This window comes from Manis javanica, chromosome 13 (assembly GCF_040802235.1).
Source record: "Manis javanica isolate MJ-LG chromosome 13, MJ_LKY, whole genome shotgun sequence".
NCBI lineage: Eukaryota > Metazoa > Chordata > Mammalia > Pholidota > Manidae > Manis > Manis javanica.
The window spans coordinates 43,265,740-43,283,835 of record NC_133168.1 but is presented as its reverse complement, the minus strand read 5'-3'; the positions used below and the strand labels follow the sequence as shown (position 1 = coordinate 43,283,835).

Genomic DNA, 18,096 nt, shown 5'->3' with positions numbered 1-18,096 from the left:
AAATATTTCCCTTTAGTGATTTTCTATGTAAACAGGTATCAAAAAGCTCCATGTTTCCTTAAGATGGAAATCATTTGATATTTATTTCAAAAAATAAACATTTATTTACTCATGGCTCTTCCTAGATGAGCTATAGTTAATATTCATGGTGTCCCCTACCCATACTTTGAGATTTTCCATGAGAAGATTCTCAAAGTGTTTCATTATATGACTACTTTATAAAAAGTAAAGCTTCTCACTATATCTCAGGAACCAGCAGGAAATAATATTTTTTCCTAACCTAAATTCGCACCTCTGAAACCACAATGGTCAGAGCTCTCTTTAACTGTGGTACATAGACTTACTGAGGAAAACCAGCCTGTGGATAAGAAAAAATAACAGATTAAATGAAAAGATTAAATTGTGCAATTTCTCAGAACTTGTTTATCTTTGGTTCCTTTTTGTCTTCCTTTCTGACAAAAATCAATATTTATTTTTCAGTTAGAATGCATTAAAGTAGTAAGAAATTTACTAAAGGAGACAAAATTGGAGAAGAGCTGGCACCTCTGGATGACTGTGAAAGGCAGACGGTGAGATGCATTGCCCCAGGAGCATCAGTAGTCCGGAAAACAAGGGCCAGTGCTGAGCAAAAAGGAAGAAACCAAACAACCCTGATATCCATACCCCAAACAGCAGGATATGAAGAGATTATATTGCATTTTTCCATGAAAAGGCTCCAGATTATCAGAATATAACTCATATTTTTGGTACAGTTATTGCCCCATTTCACCAATGAGGAAACAGTGTCAAAGGTCACATAACTGAACTAGTAAGTCTTTTTCACACTTAAAAATGCCACCTGACAGACTATAACTTTGCCTATCTGCTTTTTGTATGCCTTCCCCACTAGAATGTGACTTTCAGAAGGACAGGGGCTTTGTTTTGTCTCCTGTTAAACAAAACAGTTTATTTAGTTCTTGGAAACAAGAACCTAGAAAGTGCTAAGTAAAATGCTCGATAAATATTTGTTAATGTTAAAAATGAAATAAACTGAAATCACATCCAGTGTGCTTCATTTCATCAAGAGGTAGACTTTATAAGTGATGCTGGCTTGTATCCCCACTATCATTCTACAGGTCAAGAAGTGACTTTCTAGTGATTTGGAGTTTATATCAATTTTATCAAATATATTCAATTGAATCAACAATAAATTCAAAGTAGCATTACAATATGTTCACACATTCAAAGTCCATTTAAATGCTTTTTATACTTCCAAATACTAACACCAATTTCACATGTATCTATATTTAATGACAAACATATTTGATGTTTTTTAAATTTACAGGAATTTAGTTTATGGTTAAAAGATTGAGTTATGGTAAAGAGGGCATATACGTACATCCACATTTCTGAATCTGAAATTTCATTTAGTGGCATTTTATTTAATAGAAATCAACAAAGACATGAAATAAGCTAGGCATGAATATGGTTAAACATTAATATGGTTTTAAGAAACTGTAAAATTCCAATGTCCATTAATAAGTGGAATTAATAAAATTTACCAAGGAACATATTTCTAGAATTCAATCATAAAACTAATTCATGAAAAGACAATTTATAATTCAATCATAAAGGTAATTCATAATAAATCATAAAAATAATTCAGTAGAAGATAAAATGAACTTGTAACAGTATCTTCCATGTACTGTATATATACTTGAGCTTGAACCCTTTACTTCTGGGGTGATGCTAAACACATCCTTGAAGATTGGCAAGGAAAGAATATCACGGAGGCGAATGACTTTTCCATTGTACAGCCTCTCAAGGATTAAAAAGTAAGAAACACAAGTAAATTCTGCCTTTTTTTCTTGAGCAAGAGCCATTTAGTGTTTTCTCTATAGGTTTTCCAAATTATCCATGAACCCTGATTGCCTATATTTTTGTAACAGACAAGAAAAATGATCCATATTGATTACCAATATGCTACATAGTACCTATCACAAAGTAACTAAAACACTGATTGTCTTCAAAAACGTTTTTAATCATTTATTCTTATTCTTAAGGTTATAGTTCCTTCCTTAACACTGCCTGCCAATCCTTTATTTGCTGTGTCTTCTCACAGAAGTCCTGGTAGGAAATCATAAAGTGGAGGCTTGAATTGTTACAGTATAGGGAAAGGCACATCAGTGTAGTGGAGGAAATACAGTAACAAGTTGGATAAGAATGAAAAGATTAACTACAAAGGATAAAAATAAAAAACCCATTATACCAAGAACCAATATATGAGATACTGGGGTACTAAAAACTAGGTAAAGATTTTAAATATAAGAACCAATTGATATGACTTCTGTTACTAAGTTTCATAGACTACATGGTTGTAATTGTAGATTTCTAGATCATGGGAAGTCTCAGAAAAAAACAAAAATTTCCTCATTCATCTTATACTTGTTTCAAAGAAGAAGTGATCCTAATTTCTTTCCCCCTTCCTTCTTTTTTCCTATCCTTTCCAGTTAAGGCAACTACATAGGCTCTTAATCTGGCTTCCAATATAGGGGGAATAATGGTCTTTTAACTTTCTGAAATGTTTAAATTGGATTTAACTATTATAATCAATGAAGAATCATTTACTACGGTTTTGAGCTCAGAATGATCTTTCATCTGCGATATCTTGCAGTGTTTCCAAGAGTTAGTGTAAACCATTCACATGATAGATTAAGAGCCCAATGAACTTAGAGTAACTTCCAAAGATAAAGCTCAAACACTGACATAAACCTTAAGTCCCGGGGTAGAGGCTAGACTTGAGGGAGATGGAAACACTATGCTTTATGCTTGGTTAATGATTCCATCATCATCAGAGAGGGAAAAATTACCCTTTTGAAAATGAGCAACAGAAAGATGTTTCTTTCTTTTTTTAAAAAAAAGGGCTCTCTCCTTAAATGCATACTAGTATATAATGTATATTATACATCTCACATATAGTATATAAACAATATGGTTTGCTGTAATAAATTAATATCTTCATGCAATTTTTTGGATTTGCTACTAAATTCCAGCACTATTTAATTACTGGTAATGCACCAGTAAGCAAGATAGACAAAGATCTATACCTGTGTGTTCATATTCTATTAGGGGAAAATGTAAAATAAATACAATAATAAGATATATGGTGTATTATAAGATGATAAAACTATGGCGAAGATAGACATAGAGCAGGAAAGAAAAACATTAAGATCTATAGGGCCATGTAATTTTAAACAGGGAAATTTAGAGAGTTCTCTATGAGAAGGTGACATTTGAGCAAAGATCTGAGGAAATGAGGGAATAAACTATGTGGATATCTGGGGGAAAGAGGCATATATAAGGAAACAAATTACATGCATATATTGTAAGAAGTACAAAAGTTCTGAGGTGGAAGAATGCTTGGCAAGTTCCTAGAACAGCAAGGATGAGTATTTGGCAAGAGAATAAGGTGTAGAGGAAACATTCTCAGAGATGATCTAAGAAAAGTCAAGGTCTGAGGTGATAGGATATACTGTGTAGGACTTTAGAAGCAAGAATCTAAAAATATTTAACAATTAGTTCTGCATTTACTTGAGCAGAAATGCCAACCCAATCAGAAAAAATGCTTTTCTACTATACTGGTGCTTACAAACTTCATGTCAATCCTCCTCATACTCCATTTTAAGGATGTTGCTTTTCACACTTGCAGAGGGATTTGAGAAAAGTGAAATGATTCGAGCTCACTCTTGCTAATGTGTTGCAAATTGACCCCAGAGGCCAAGGGTAGAAGCAAGGAGACTAGTTTTCAGATTATTAAAATATTTCAGGTGGAAAATGTTGAAGTCTTGAATTAAGGCAATGATGACGATGGTTAGAGAAGTGGTCAGAGTGTGAGAATCATATTTTGAAGAAGAGCTCACAATATGAGCTTGCTGATTGATGTGCTTTGGGGAGAAAGAGAGGTGACAGAATGACTAAAATTTTAAGCCCTAGAAAGTGGGAGGTAGAGTTGATACTTAGATGGAAGCAAGCTAAAGGGGAAACAGGTTCCGGGTGAAGGAAGAGAAGTTTAGTTTTGTAAATGTTAGCTGTGAGCTGTCCATGAGACCTCTAAATAAAAATGTTCAGATATATGAATTCAAAGGAAAGGATATTATCAGTCTTCTCCATGAATCCCAGATATAAAACACACTTAATAATTTTCTAGCACTAAAATATTCTTACATATTTTTAAAAACTTTTCACTAAGAATTTATAAGCATGCAAATATTTCAATCCTATGCAATTGAGTGAATTGTGTTTGTAAGTGTATAGTGTAACATTTTTTTCCCTTAAAAGGCAACAAAGTGTTTATGATCTCTAACTGATACTTTTATGACTCCAATTAGAAAAGGGGCAGAAGAGAGCATACTTAGTTCTGTGTTTAGAGAGAAATAATACATAAGAGATAAGGCTTTAGAGGTTGTTGCTGTGTGAAGACAGACTACATGTCAGAGCACTAACCCTCATGTCTGCATGGCCTTTTTACACTGGCTAAGTATTTAACTCTTGATATCAGAAATCCTTACTCTTTTGAAATAGTTTTCTGTATTTATAATTAAAAATACACTTCAATGCACTTTTCAGTGATGAGAAGTAGAGACCTCATCTCTGGCTTTCCGTGCGTTCTCTGGTCACGCTGGGCTTATCCCACACAGGACGCTTCTTCCGTTGCTGCTAGAAACTTGGGATCCAGACAAGCCTTCAGGAAGAGGTGGCAAAATGATTCTTGATAACCTCAAAAGCTGTGTACTGGAAAACCATCTGCATGGAGCCAAAGAGACTCATGAAGTCCATCATAGAGGGTTCTAGGTAAATAGCTCTTTTCCCTCAGATAATTTTTCATCTATAGGTAGGATGAATGAGGGAAACTCACAGAAGATCAAAATGGGTATTTATTGAGTAAGCATTTTTTTCAAGTCAGGCTGAATATTTTTATTTTACTTAATATTTGGAACTGGGATTATTTATAATTAGTATTTTTTTTAAATAGTGCTTTTTTATAATTCAAATTTCTGAATTTAGTCCCTTGTCTACCTTGTCTAGTTCAATAAATTTACATAAAAATGTGACTGTTATTTTATTTAGTGATCGTTCCCTATGCAATATGCAATTTAACAATTAACTTACTCCTTCATTCAAACGATCCTTTGAAACCTGGTCTAGAAGTTATAGAACACTGAAAATGTCATTTTGATGAACTGAATTATGTGTTTTCTCCTTTAAATCCCAAACACAAATATCAAAAGATTTCAGGTATCCTAACCTAAATAGCTAATTATAATTTCTCTCCAAGTAAAACTATTATTGTCCAATTGTAGATGACTATTTAGAAATCAAGCATTTCACAGATGCAACAGATCCCGTACTATCAAATTCAAAATTCGCCATGTGCAAAATAAATACTTTTTAAAAACAGAAATGCATACTAAAAAATTATGTTATACCATTTATAATATTGTATTGGAACAAATAACTCCCTCAAAAGGTATTTGAGCCAAACAGTAATTAGTTTGCTTAGCAGTCTTATCAAAGACTTGCATAATTACTTCAGACATTTTGGTTGTTTTTGGACAGTTTTAAAAACAAAAACTACTTCAGTTTTGGAGTTGTATTCATCTTTTAAACAAATATGAAAACTGAAAAACTGGATTATAAAGACGATGCTTTGAACATCTGTTGCATGTAAACCAATTATAGCCCATTGCAATTTTTCAAAATAGTTGAGGGTTGGTTTTTAAAAGTTTGTTAAAATTTATTTCAGATTTCATCGATCCTTTTCATTCACCACAAAAAAATAATTTTGACAGAATAAATACATAAATATTATTAAGGACAAAAATACTTGCATGGAAACTTGAAACTAAGTCAAACACTGAACAAACACTTCCTAAATTATAACAATGTCCACTATTTACTGTATAAGTGCATTTACTGTATTTAAGTTTATGCTTACTTGGTTTCTAAATACCTTTTTTTTTAACAGTAGCATTTGTACTCATTCTCCTTTAAAAAATAGTACTATTGGGGTGTTTAAATTCACAGAATTGCTATATTTTTCCTACAGTCCAGGGGAAAAAAGTTCTACACTTAGCACAGAGTATACTTCATAATATTATTTCCATGTGTGGATAATTACCAAATAAAAACTTGAATTCATGAAAAAAAATTATATTCTCTAAGCCATTATGATCATGATATAATAATGTCTCAAAGCCAAGTTTCCTTTAGTGTTTTTACTTTTTTGTCCCCTTACAAGCTAGTAAATAGTGCTAACTAGTTCCAATAGCATATTGGAAAGCAGTTTTTCAACCAAAACAAACAAGAAAAAAAAAAAAACCCTTCTCACCACTGAAGGTAATTATACATCCTGGATTATTTGGCGAATTGTCTACGTTTTTTTCAATAAATTTTACATAACCTGCTGATTCTTTATATGATCTAATGGCCTCCTAAATTTAAAATGCACCACTGTTTTTAGGCTATATATTTATATGGCACATTTAAAATGGAATATACGCTTTTATAGCTTATTAATATAAAAATGTAAATACCATGTCTAAGAGTTCAAATATCATGCCAGAACTCTGCTCATTGTATTTTGTGTGTTGAAAAGCATTCTGAAATGTCCTCATGGCTGATGGCAACTTTTCAAGTAATCACTAATAAATAGACACACAATAAGAAGCAAAAGAGATTATTATTAACTAACCAGACTGGTTAGATATTTGGATAAAACAACAGAAGAGTGTACACAGAAGAATGTACAGCCTCTTAGCAGGTTTTCTTGCTATACTTTTTCTAAAGGGCCACAGATATGTCCATAAATCTTTACATTGTTTGAAGAAGGAAAGGATGTCTGTTCCCAAAGACCCACTGCAAAATGGTTGTAAGGGTTTTTTTTTTGTGAAGAGTGATAAACATGTTCCCTGATGTCTACAAAACTCTCCATTTTCTTAATGCATTAGAAGACCTGTGTTCCCTCAGGAATATTACAGAAACTTCAAATGTTCAAAACAATGTAACCTATTAACAGTATTATAGAGAGCCTAGTCGCTTGGCTTTCCTGCTTGTAAAGGTATGATTTGCAGTACTATAAACAAGCATTTTATATGAAAAGACTTAAGGAATGCCTCTGCCTACACTTATGCAAACTATTATTGAAATAAAAGAAACCATGCATGCCCACTTCAAAAACTTGCTTGCAAACCTCTATCTAATAGTTGTATATTGTTTTAGCATCATTCCAGGTTTGTAGATAACCAGTGTTCCAGTTAAGGTTTTGAGCTTTGCCCAAAAAAGACATAACACTCTATAGGAATGCTCAAAGCAAGGCCTCAAATACTCTTCTCCAAAGCGATATCTATATTTCACCCTTCTAAGTGTGTATATTTACGTTTTGGAAGAGAGTACAAATAGAATCTCTATCCTAGTATCACTGCTTTATACCAATCTTAAAGAGGCACTTCATAGTTCTTAGAGCATTTTCATGATACTCTCTTCCCTTTTAAATATCAGTCCAAAATGTGTGTAAATATCACTGACAACATAAGTTATTTATTTTTAAACGAGCATTGGAAGCAGCTGCCCTGAAACCATGGAAGAAAGAAAAGATATTTAAAAATAGGAAATGGAACAGGTGGGGTGAAAGAAGTAAGAGGACTACGGGCCTCTTCCAAATCAAATGCGGTCATTCTTTAATGTCTGTGCCTGTTCAGTAGCAAGACAACTAAAAGAGCGAAACAAAGCTCTCAAACTAGAAAGGCAGTTCAGGAGGGCGCACCACCTCATGCTGTGTGTGTGTGTGTGTGTGTGTGTGTGTCAGTGGTGGCTGCTACCACAATTCAGTTGAAAGAATATAGGGGTGCTTATTACTAAATTATGTGACAACAGACCAACTACATGAAACAAAACATCACTTGAGGGAAAAATTCCTAAACGGTGCTACCTAGGTAATGCTGAGGAGAAAATGAAAATGTATGATATTACAAATGTCCCTTGACTAAGTAGCTTCAGAAACATTCCTAGAGAATGAGCTTACTCACAGACTGAACTACATATAGCAGTTTGAAAAGGCATCATTGTTGTAATTTGTTCATTCATTTAAAAATATGTTATACAATCCAGCCAACTCTCAATTGCTCATTTGAAGAAGAGCAGATGAGCAGCACTACTGATACAAAGTTTCCAAATGTTGGGTAGGAAGATAGTGCAGATACTTCTAATTAGATAGTTGTCACATCGAATATGTCTTTTTAGTTATTTTTATATATGACCCTAGCCTAATGATATGGGAAAGAAGCTGACTGTATTGGCTGACATATGAAGCTGGTAGAATCCTGAAAATTGACAATAAATGGTGCATCCTAAGAGAAACTCATGAGAGCAGAAAGTTGACTGACCTTCTGTACTTAGTATCTATTTTATTCCATTGCATCATATTGCCTAATACTTGCTCTTTTAGTATACAAAGCTCAAGGCTATAAAATGTATTTCAGGTAGACAAAAACATAACATCAATGATTAGGGTTCTTACAAAGGTAAGAATCGCTGTAGCTTTTTATCCCCCATTCATTTCAATCTCCGTAACATCTGTGGGTAGAGCAGAGTACCTGACAGCCATTATTCTTCTGCACTTGATTGGTGGTTGTACTTTTAAAGTATCTTTCATTCATATTATTTATGTATATTTGCATATTTTTTTTTGCAAATGCTAGATAGTCCATTGGTGATACTGCAGACTGATGTACTGATCTTAAGATTTGTGGCTGTAGAATTATAACTGGAATTTTTGAAGCTTTTGGCTAAAAGGCATATAAAGACTGCTACAAGCCCTTATTTCTGTTGGTTTCCAAAAGTTCCTTGAGATATTTTTCTTTCAGAAGAATATTTTAGTGGTAAATTCTCAATCTCAAAAACTACCACTTTGAAAGGTGGTAAAAATCTTGTTTTTTCACACTGGAATTTGAAATTTAAAGTAGATTTTTTAAGTGTGCTATAATTGCAGAATTTTTATGAAATAAAAATTTAAATAACATAAGGATTCCAAATCTAAATTTGAACTGTAATATGCTATCTCAGATGCCCTCAGATGGTTTCACTATGTCTCCTGGATGTAATATGTCCTTTCAATCTTCTCTGGGAAGAAAATGGGTACTTATAGGATCATTTCACCTGATTCTGCCTATACTATGTTGAGAATCTGTTGTATTTTTTTTTTGAAGGAAAAATAAATTTCACTAAAATGGCACAGATTCAAGATTGCATTACAAATTAAACTGGAATGACCTTAATTCCCTGAAAGTTTGTTTCACTATACCTCATTTTCATCAACTTAGTGGAAGTGGTTTTCCAGAGTTGGCATCTCATGTAATAATCTATAATATCTCTAAGACCTTTGGATATGTAGGATTTATTCTATAAGCCTATCACATCAATAATTTATTACCTAGAGCTCAGTAAAAATATATATGTGTGTGAATACATAGAAATTAGCCCTCTATCCATGTGTGACAACTTTTATGTTTAAAATTAGCTGTCAAACGCTTATTCACATATGAGTTCTCTTTCTCTTGGTTAAAGAGATTTTTGGGGAAAATGTCTTTAAAGTACATCAGACAGGGATACAATGGGTCTTGAATAAAGGACAGTTTGTGAAGACAGCAGTTTAAAAGAATCCACTCTCTTTCAGAATTCCACATCTTAGTTTGGCTAACATCTTTTCACAAGACTACAGGACTTAAACAACATAGAAGAGTTGAAGTGTTCAGTTTACCAGCTCATCTGCCATCCCTTGCCTCCAAAATGCAAGGCCAATGGTAGTCACTAGGACACATTTTCTGTGAAATGAAAATCACTAGACAGGAAATACATTTATCATAATAATTTCCTAAAGTCATTTTTTTACCTATGTTCATTAGAAGTACATTTGAATGTGATAGAGTTTCAGAAAAAAACAATGAAACAATCACTATGATAGATGAAATATGGCTTCATAGGAAACAGGGCTACATTTAATCAGCTTTGATTGTGTGTCTTTTCTGGTTTTTGTTAATAGTTCCCGTCACTGGCATGGACTCAAGAGCCAACCTTTTCCAATTTAAGTTACTACCAAAATTAAACTATCAGTTTAATTTGTAACATTTACAAATGTTAAACAATGAACATTACATTGTATTTACAGAGAACTTGGCACTTACAGAATAAATTATTGACTTTTATTTTAAATCCAGACCAGGGCACCCATGGTTCAGGCAAATGGGAAAGCCTGTTGCCATGTATATTATGCTACATTAACATGAACACATAAGTTTCCAGCTGGTAATTCCTCCACAGTGCTGGCCCTGTTGTTGAAAACAGGTACCTTTCATTTCAAATCCATGGAGGGTGTAGAGAAGTTATCAGTCCAGAGAGAGCAGAGGTTGCATGTTTTCTTCCTCATTTTGATCCATGCGTTTTAGTACCGTAGGATCCACTACTGACTGGGATCTGAAAAAGACAAAGCCAGTGTCAGTGAGTTATCACCAAATAATCACAGTCTCTTCTCTGTCTTTCTCCATTACCTCTCCCATGAAGGCGGATTTTCTTCCTCTACATTAAGATATTCATGAACTGAGAATATTGCACATTTAGAGAGAGACATGCTTATGGTGGTGTTTTGCATCAGAGTTAGGAAACCATCCCTTCTGGCCTCTAAACAGAATAACGAGAAGCAAAGGATGCTAAGTATACAATAATAGGATTAAATTATTCTATTCATGATCGAGCAAGTGTCTTTTCTTTGAGACTGAGAATTTCTACTATAGGAAAGATGTATTGTCATAGAAGATCTCTAAATGGGAAATTATTCCAGTTGAAATTGTTATGAGAAATGAAACAGAAATGACAGCAGCCTCGATTTCTGTCTTAAAGGGCTTTATGAAAAAAATTCAACATGACTATGCATTTTTTTAACCATCATTTTCACTGTGTCTAAAAGTGGTGCAAAATCTCTCAACTCTCCCTCTCCCTCCTCCTCTACTTCCCTTCAAAATTTAAATCAAAATTTAAATATGGGTTTTGTTAAATTTCCCACTAGAACATCCAAATAAAATCAGTCTTACTCTTGAAAATTACTGTACTGTTTTAAGACTTTAAAAAGAAAAAAAAGAAAACCTCTCTTGTTTAGGCAGCAGTACTTTTTGATTAGGAAAGAAATAATTTGAGAACGCTTTACATATGCCTTTGATAGTAGGTGGAAATTATATCTCAATTCATCATTAGGAAACAACATGAAACTGGGAAGGAGGAAAGTCAATGAAACATGCTACTCTTTATGGCAGGAAGCTGCAATCTTAATAGCTATGGCATTAAAGAAGCAGCTGCCCTTTTACAATTCTCCTCGGTAACGAATTTTTCCCCTGCTGTTGCATTCCAGCCAATTGGCTATTGCTGTGGCAATATGCCTCTTAGCAGACCTCATTAACTTTCAAAAAGAAAGACTATAAGCTAAAATACAACTGCACATGCTAATGGAAAAGAACAGCAATGGAACTAATTATTAAAGCAAAAATAATTACAAGATTAAGTGATAAATTGACTCATTCATTTAAATAAACCTAACTTCGTTTCTAAGGAGGGAAATGAAGGAAGATGAGAACATTAAAACAGAGAGGTTTTGTTTCCTAAACTATTTTATCTGAGTAATAGGTATGATTTACCAATATCAGAAAGGAAATTAGCTAAATTTGAACAAATGTGTACACAGAAAGGGAGAAGAAAAAAAAGAGGAGGAAGGGGAAGGAGGAGGAGGAAGAGGAGAGAGAGAGAGGAGAGATTCTGCATCACTCTTAGATGCAATGATAATTTATCTTAGGAAAAAATACACAAAGACATTTTAACCCAGAGGGTGATTGTACAAAACATTTAGTAATTAGACTTTTGATGTTGTTTTTCTTAGCCTCAACTAAAAAAAAAATGCTTTCCCGAAATGAATCCATGCAAAAACAAAGGTTCATGTAATACTCTGCAGTGAACTGTTAACTTGACAACTGGTACCCACTAGACTAAAAGTTCCATGAACTGGGACTTTATCAGTTTCTTTCCTTACTGTGAACACAATGTGTATCACAGAGGCTGTTACACAGCAGGATCTCAATGTCTTCACTTCTATCCCCAAAGTAGTTTCCATACTGAAAGAAGCTTGGTATTATAAACCTTCAGAATGAAAAGTAATGAAGATAAAGCAGTTTATCCTGTGGAAAAAGAAATTCTTGAAAGAAAATATATTTTAAAATTCTCATAAACTTAAATGAATTTTATAAATGTTGAGGAATATCCTATTAATATTCAATAAGTACACACCAAAGCTCTTCAGACAACAAAGATACACAAGTTAAGCATTTGCCATAATGTTCTCTTTAAACACAGACATATATATAATTCTTTAAAATCCTTACATTCCTTGACTACGTTTTTTAAATTATTAGAGGATATGGTAATTACAACGAGACGTTTTAAAAAGTACAGTCAAAATTACAGTCATTATTCAAGCTGGGACTAAGTTTCTGGTCTGCTTTTATCACACACTACAGATAATCAGAATCGCTGGGTGATGAGTGCAGGCTCCGTATGTAAAACAATTCTTCAATAAAGTAAACCAGGCAGAAATAATTTCTGATAAAGATTTTTTTTGGTGTATTTAATTGCCCAGATATACTGTTATTTTAGTACAGATCTTTTTTAAAAAATTATTCTTGTATACAAAACAGAGATTTTTGTGCAGGATCAAATTGTTAATGAATTGGTCTGTTTCAGCTCCAATACAGTGAATTACCTAACATTAACTCATAGTACATCTCGGCAATACCCATGCAGCCTCTACTTGTCCATGCAATGAATAACTTATTTTTTCCCATAAAAACCAATAATTTAAATTTAATTATCCAGGCATCATTCGTTCATTTATTCTGCATCTACAATATCGTGCTATATACCTTAGTGTTTAAAAGGTATATAGATTTTGGACAGAAGTGGAGTCTAATTCTAGTTCTGCTATTAATTAGCTCTGTGAACATGGAAGGCTATTTAAACTTCAGAAGATTTTGTTCCTTTATCTGTAAAATGGAGATAATACCTACATCAAACAGTTGCATTGAGGATCAAATGCAATAATGCATGCAGAAAACCCAGCACAAATATGGACAGATAACAAATGGTAGTCATTAAGGAAATGACGTATGGAATACTATTGCCTGTGTTCTAATATTAGAAGTGCTAATGTGGAAGTTCCTTATCTTCTCGGTATCTGGGTCTCCTCATCAGTAAGATGGAGACTGAACTACCTTATTAGCTATTTTGGGAAACAAAGGTATCAATATATATCAAGCATAAGACAGGGTTTGGCATGTAGGAACAATAGATGTTGAATATTATTCAGTAAAGTCAAAGTTTATATTACCTTGCCAGTGTTATTAGTATTGTTGCTCACTACAACTGTTACATGTCGAACATTAGTCTAGGTACTAGAGATATAAAGACTCTGCCTCAATGTAGTGAACTTTGTACCTTCTAGTGACTATTCTAACTCTATAAATTTACACAGGGAATGAAGTCTTCTACCTATACATCCAGCTAAATTCACCCAAAGGAAGAATTATCTACAACTCTTTGGTGTAAGAATGATTTTTTCCCCCCTCTCAATCTAAAGGTGATATAAAATTGGAAATGGAAATGGAGGAGAGAGCAGGGTGAAACCTAGGAACAATTTTCTCCTGTCCTTGATGGGGAACCGACATCCCCTGACATAGAGAAAATGAGACTCAAGTGAAACAACTTTCTTAATCTCATTCTTCAGAAGTTTTCAAATAAAGCCATAAAAGCTTCATATCATACAAAAGTCTACACCAAACAAAGGATATCTGAAATTCTAATCATCCCGCATCAGAAGCAAGAAATTCAGGGCTCAGGAGATCAATGTGCTGTGAGCCAAGTCTTCAGGGGACAAAACAGCCTAATTAAGTGGAGAAGAAAATCAGGATCCAGAAAGACTTCAAAAGGTGAGTTTATTGTCTAACAAGATGGAGTTGATCAATTAAAATGATGTGGTGGGGAAAAAAAGCCAAACACGGAAACAGAATTAAGAGGAGATGGATATACAAGTAAAGAGACTGACTTACTAGTGTCGGGGGCTCAGTAGGAGCCAGCAGCTTTGTCGGCCTGAGCCGCAGAGACAGAGACAACCATGGGAAGAGGGAGCCGGTGAGGGCCTTTCTGCGACGCCACAATTCTGGAACCCAATGCCAGTAATACCGTGTCAGATGTCACCTAATCAATTCTGAAAACTGAACTTAAAAGGGGCCACTGACAGCAAAGCAGCCCTTCATTCATCCTACTGACACCTCGCGAACAGCCTGTGTGCCAGGCCCTACTCCAGGCCCTGGGGATTCAGAGAACAGGATTGACAAAGCCGCTAACGTCTCCATGAAACTCACATTTTGGGGTAGAAGGGATATAAAATTAAATAAAATCAAGTCATTTGACAGATTTAGGTGGTATGAAGAAAATAAAGGAAGTGATTGATAGCTGGAACAAGGCAGAAGTAGAGTTGATTAGTATCAGCGGTTGAAAAAGACCGAAAGACTCTTGAGTAGGTGATCTTCGTTGGAGCCAGCCTTTGGAAGATGCGGGGAAAGAGCATTGCATGCAGCAGTGAACAGGCGGGAGGGGCTGCAGGAGCAGTAAGAAAGATAACATGTCTGAAAGGGCAGGGAGGAGAGAGAAGGTGGGGGAAACTTAGAGAGGGAGGCAGGATCAGATCAGAAAGCACCTTGTAAACCACGATACAGAACTGATTTTATTCACTGTATACTCAGCAGTCACTAAATATTTAAATATTTAATGCAGCAAAGTGAAATGATCTGATTTACATTTTAAAAAGGTCTTCTAAACTGTCACACAGAAAATAAAGCGTGGGTAAGGGAGGAGGGTAAAGGTAGAAGCACAGACCTCAGGCAAGAGGCTCTGGGGGGAGCGCAGGTGATGGGGGTACGACTCAGAGTCTTGAAGACATGGAGAGAAATGTACTCAGAGGAGGGGACCCCAATAGTGAATGTATCACAGAAGGGGCAGCTGAAGGAAAGGAGCATTGTTTGATGGTAAAGGAAAGGACTAGGGAACACCTACGACGACTGTCTCCAAATCCTCATATAGCTCAGACCCAGGCTGACAGGGTGCTGTGTCATGCTGTCGAGGAGGAGTAGACAAGGTTTATGTCAATAGCATAAAAGACTCTATACTTCCTCGTTGAGAATCCTATTCCCCAGATACAGGCTGTGAGTTTGGGGATACAAAATCTGTTTAACAGTGTTGATGTGAAAATTAAATTAATGTTACCCCACAAAAAAGCCTAGTAAGGGCCCAACTATGATAAATACCTTTGTAACTGGTATTTATGACAATGATTGCTATTCAGATTACTATTTTTATTAGAAGGACGTTATTCTTAAGCAATTGTCTTTTAAACATTTTTGTTTTAGAAAACTTTTTTGAGAATTTGGTGAAATATATGCCTTCTCCCCAGAAAAATGGACTACACACACACACACATAGTCATACACATTGAATACAACTATGAACAATTGATAGACCCCTTTGAGAGCTAGCTCATCTATGAACCCCTTTGGTTAGGAGAGCACAGAACTCACATTAAGAAGCCCTATTTTAAGAGAAGGGAGTTGAGAATCCCAAATTTGGTGTAAATATAGACTTGCTGATTAGTGGAGAAATTACAGCTGGAGATGTCTCTGGCCTTTCCATTCTCTTCCAGGAGTTGTGGATAAATAACACGGAGGGGAAGACATGACACCCAGCAACAGCAATACCACCAACAAGCGGCCAGCCTCCGAGCACAGGCTGCCACTGCCGCTGCATGAGACAGACTCATGAGCAAAGGACCAGAGGCTCTCATCAGAGAAGGACACAAGGCAGTGCAGGGATGACATGAGAGATGTCTGGGGTTCTCCCCAGGTCAGGTGAGGAGAGGCTTGCACTAGCTGTCTTCCTATATTTCTGTGATGGTAAATGAACCCAACATTAATATTTGTTACTATTATCCAAGTGAGTCCTGGGCTGGTGTGGCTGGGGAAACTGAGAGATGTCTTCTGGTTTGTTGCAGAAGGCAAACCAAAGGCAGTTATGCATTGGGGCATGTCTGGCACCTCTCCCACCCCGTCTCCACCAGAGTATGGCTGGGCATATGTTTTATCCACACTGGATCCCAAACACTTAGGAAGGTGCCAGTTGGAGACCATGTATTCAATAAATATGCATTGGTTGAAAGAAAATAGGCATAAAAATATAGTGAGGGTCAAAATAGGGAGTCAGAATCTGACTCAACAATGGACTTTATAAAAACTAAAGCTGTGGGGAGATAGGATGCTTTGTCCTAGGAAGGGTTGGACCTTTAAACAGAAACATGGCAGAGATACTAAAAAGAGAACATAAGCTTTGAATGTTCTGTTTAAAGTGTGTGTGTGTGTGTTTGCTATGGATCTCTTTCTTCAAATGAAATCTTACACAAAAATCCAGTGAATTGCTTAGATAGAAGGACTGTCATTTTCATTTCAGTGGAAATAGGGACTGTTCCCACCCAACCTGCTTGGCCTAAGGCACTCCACTTGAACGCTGAGGGTATAGTTTGAAAAACCACTGGATTTGGTAACATCTAAGGGCCTGCTAGATTGTGAATTTGAAACAACTTTGAGCAAAGACTACCTTAAATGACTATTTTTTACTCAAAATTCCTAGATATCCAATAACAAGGGCCCAACAGACCTTAAAATCCCACCAAATATCTACTTCAGAAAAGCACAAAACCTGGGTTAGACTTGGAGCACTCTGCCCCAGCCCTGGCCCACCTCCCTGGCCCCGAGTACCTCTTCATGGACTTGGGGGAGAGCTCCTTCTCCACCTCCTTCACAGGCATGCTGTAGGAGTCCACACTGTATTCACTGTCGTCATCATACTCGTGGTCCAGCAGCGTTCTCGCCCACGTCCCCATGTCGTAAGGGGGCAGCATTCCTCCAAACTCAGAGGGCAGGATCTCGGGGTGAATGAGTTGGTGGAGGCTGTTTAGGTTGTTACCATGCAGAAATATCTACAGGTGCCAAAAGAAGGGTGGGAAAAACACTGGAAAATAAATACCATCCCAATACTAAATAGGGGAAGGGGGTCGGAATAGGAGGAGCAAAAACAAGTGTTCTCCATGTCTGCTAAAACATTTAAGTCCTTCATCCACTCTGTGAAACAGGCAGGGCTGGTATTTTTATCCTATACCTCATAAGAAGTCCTGAGGCTCAGGGATTTTAAGCAGTTTGTAGAAGGTCAATGACAGTTACTGGATTAAAAAGCTGGAATCAGAAATTTGGTTTCTTGATTCATAGTTGGGGACATGAGCAGAATCTGATGTGCATATTGATCTGTGCATGATCCCAGGGTTAGCTGTGCAAAGCTGATGATGTGCATAATGAATGCTGTTAGACCCTTCTCATAGGGGACTCATCAGCAACATAGTCCATCCAAGTTATTAAGCCCAAAAGCTGTCACCGGTATGGCTTTATCATCAATACAATAAGAATACTGTAGCCACTGAATTACTGATTTATAATACAAAGTGTGTGATGTAAATAAAAATAGATTAGCATCATCATCATGAAAGGGTGAGTGAAGGTTCATGTCCCAAAGGACTTACATTCTGTAATGTTGCCAGCATCTTTTCTGAGATTGCCATGCTTATTGCTCAAATAGAAAATGGAATAATGGATTGAAAAATGCAAAGCTGTATGCATACATTAATTATTGGTATTACTGTTCACAGAGAGCTTTTTTATAAACTAGAGATTATTCTAGCTACATGCTCAAGACTTCTTTCTCCATAAACTGCTACTCTCCTCTTCTTTCATTTCAGTCTCAAAACTGCAAATCAGTTTTCTGTGATAAAGCAGTGTTGTCACCTCATGTGAATTTATATAATATTTATTTAAGGGTCATTGTCGATAAGTGACTTAGAAATAATTTCGTACTTCAGTTCACAATGAACAG

General features: G+C 35.6%; 1 protein-coding gene across 1 annotated transcript in view; it reads right to left on the bottom strand.

Annotated features, from left to right (window-relative positions):
* Positions 1 to 1,145: 1,145 nt before the first annotated feature.
* The window catches only part of CLVS2 (clavesin 2), a 74,980-nt gene continuing 58,029 nt past the window's right edge, over positions 1,146 to 18,096 (bottom strand). The window contains exons 5-6 of the mRNA XM_017651852.3: positions 16,932 to 17,152; positions 1,146 to 10,506 (exon numbers count right to left, since the gene is read on the bottom strand). Coding sequence (XP_017507341.2) covers positions 10,419 to 10,506; positions 16,932 to 17,152 — 309 coding nt within the window. The 3' untranslated portion in view covers positions 1,146 to 10,418. The remainder of the gene's footprint in view (positions 10,507 to 16,931; positions 17,153 to 18,096) is intronic.